At 45.2% G+C, this 2882-nt stretch overlaps 1 protein-coding gene across 1 annotated transcript; it reads left to right on the top strand.

Moving 5' to 3' along the window:
- The first annotated feature begins 1047 nt into the window (after positions 1-1047).
- LOC135639910 (myb-related protein 308-like) lies at positions 1048-2514 on the top strand. Its single transcript, XM_065153915.1, has 3 exons — positions 1048-1275; positions 1358-1487; positions 1564-2514. Exons 1-3 carry the CDS (start codon positions 1143-1145, stop codon positions 2072-2074), a joined length of 774 nt encoding a protein of 257 aa, XP_065009987.1. The 5' UTR covers positions 1048-1142; the 3' UTR covers positions 2075-2514.
- The last annotated feature ends 368 nt before the right edge of the window (positions 2515-2882 follow it).

Here is a 2882-nt window from a genome sequence, read left to right as displayed (position 1 = left end):
AATTAGATGGTTCTCCATCAGCTTAGCCATATCATATCATGACATAAAAAAGAAAGAAGACCATTCACTATACAATAATTTAAGAACAATCAATGAGGTCGCACTCGTTGACAACGAAAGAGAGAGGTTATCTTAATGTAGTAAACTATAGGAATCATGAAAATTATAATTATAAGCTACTCAAATCCAAAACGTATATCTCGTGTTCCTCACAGTCTTAATCTTTCGAAAGATAAGAAATTTGGAACCATCCAAACGGTGGATGATGCATTTTAAATAATCTAAAAGCAACTCCATGATTGTTCATCCGTTTCAAGGAAATCATTGTTGACTAAATCACTTCCCGAGAAAATTTCATTCTTCTTAAATCAACTATAAACAAAGAATTAAGAGACAAGACAAGGAGAGGTGTACAACAAGACAACTAAAGTTTTAGGCGAAAAATCTTCTCTCCCTTATTCCAGAAAGAGACGTTCTTTAACTAAATTACTTCTCATGTCAAGACATGTTATGCTCCACATAAATCCACTGGGAATAAAGAGCCATGCAAAGAAAGTACTTGTCCGACAATGAATAGTATGGTGCTCACACCACGAGAGAAGGGTTGGCCACCTAACACATGGATTCTTTTTCTTCCACACTTTCACTTCCGCCCACAAACGAGCACACACTCGCATGCGCAAAAGTCAGGCTTGAGAGGACCCTCGAAAGGTGGTGGCGTCGAGATTGAGAGATCCGTAGAACAACCCATGCATACATCTGCGTGTCGGGGGAGATTTAACGTAGGAGGAGACCCGACTGGTCTTCGCACCGTCCATCCCACTTCCTCTTTTAATCTCTGCCGTCCATTCGTCTGGCCAAATCAACTTTTAATGCTTGTTTTTGTTCTAAATAAAGGACGGATGAGATTAAAAATTATCGTGGGATGGACGGTTCTCGGTCCCTCGCGCACTCGGTCAAATGGGACAAATAGAAGGGATCGAGTCAATGGGCGCTCGCAACTTCCCTTCCCTTTGTTGTATATATCCATCCATCCATCCACCTCTCTCTCTCTCTCTCTCTCTCACTCAACGCTCGCCTTCTTCTTCTTCTTCTTCTTTGAAGCCTATCACTGTTACGAGCACCGGTTGCGTGCATCCGATATGGGGAGGTCCCCGTGCTGTGAGAAGGCTCACACCAACAAGGGAGCATGGACCAAGGAAGAGGACCAGAAGCTGATCGCGTACATCAAAGCCCATGGTGAAGGCTGCTGGAGATCGCTCCCCAGCGCTGCAGGTTTTCTTCTGAACATTTTCTTGGAGAAAAGGGAGAAGGGATGTTAATTTTCTTTGGTTGTGGTCTCTGCTGGTGCTGTCAGGTTTGCTCAGATGTGGCAAGAGCTGCCGGCTCAGGTGGATAAACTATCTCCGACCTGATCTCAAGCGCGGCAATTTTACGGAGGAGGAAGATGCGCTCATCATCAAACTCCATGGATTGCTTGGGAACAAGTATGCCTGCCGCTTTCTTTTCTTCTTCTCTAACAGGGAAGAAGCAGGAAGATTCACGACTGGTATGGGTTTGCAGGTGGTCTCTGATAGCTGGGCGATTACCCGGGAGGACGGACAACGAGATCAAGAACTACTGGAACACCCACATCAAACGAAAGCTGCTCAGCCGAGGCATCGACCCTCAGACCCACCGGCCGACCACCGGCGCCGCCACCCTCACCGCTCCACAACGGCAAGGCGTCTTCATTCCTATCACCGTGCCACGAGACACGGCCGTCTCAGACTCCGCCGACGACGGCCGCATGAGCAGCGACGCGAGCCATGACGAGGACCGCGACCGCTGCCTCGACCTCGACCTCTCCATGAGCCTGCTGCCTCATCGCTCCCCGAAACAGTCTCCTCCTTCGGAGTCTCCAACAACGTCCACCGCAGCAGCAACACCATCCACGAGCAGCTACACCGGAGGCATATGCCTGTGCTGCCATCTCGGATTCCAAAGCTGTGGGGCTTGCAGTGGCCAACCCATCCCGAATCCATGTGTCTTCAGATACTTCAGACCATTGGAAGAAGGGCAAGGCATAGATTAGCGAAGCTTGTATCTGAAACTGTGATCTTATTTGCCCGAAGGAACAAGGAAAGGCTCATGTAGTGATTGGTAATCATCCCATTATAATGCAGATGTAGCTGTGAGCGGTCACAATGTTCAGATTCTTAAGTACTTTACTGGCAATAAAAAATGAAGATTAATGGTCACAAGGGCCGAGTGAGGGAAAGGTAGGAAGGGTCGTCGTTGTGAGAGTCAGGTTTCCTGGTTCTGTTGTAGCATATGATGTGAAGCCTTCTGCCGCACACAGGCGTGAAGAGAACATGCCAAGTTTCTCAAGTGTTGAGGGTAGCTAACCAAAGCAGCAATTAATGAAGGAAGAGGGATTTGTCGTGCGTTCTCTGTTGAGAAGATAATAATGGTCAAACCCACAATTATGGTGCTAATCCATCCTTAATTAGTGAGATGGGGTTAGTTTTTATCTTTTGCAATGAGATCCTATGAAGAGTTCAGACAAAATTTTATTACCTCAAAATTTGTAGATCAAGAAATAGAGATTTTTATTCAGTACACAGATGCTGGATGCTCATATATTGCTAGGACTAACATTCAACGACAACAAAGACACTTGATTACTTCACAAGGTTTTCATGGTGATTAGATAAATGACATTGACTGGTATGCAGATCAATAGATCCAAATTTAGACATCATGTACAGAAGTTCAAAAAAAATTGAAGACAAAAAGGAATATAAGCTGCAGTATAGCAATGAATCCCACAGAAAAAACGTTCTTCATGCTTGTAAAGACAATTCTCAATGGCATTTGGTCAATGATCAAACAAATATTTC

This window comes from Musa acuminata, chromosome BXJ3-6 (genome assembly GCF_036884655.1).
Source record: "Musa acuminata AAA Group cultivar baxijiao chromosome BXJ3-6, Cavendish_Baxijiao_AAA, whole genome shotgun sequence".
Classification (NCBI taxonomy): domain Eukaryota; kingdom Viridiplantae; phylum Streptophyta; class Magnoliopsida; order Zingiberales; family Musaceae; genus Musa; species Musa acuminata.
The sequence above is the reverse complement of the archived record's forward strand: the minus strand, read 5'-3'. Positions and strand labels throughout refer to the sequence as shown.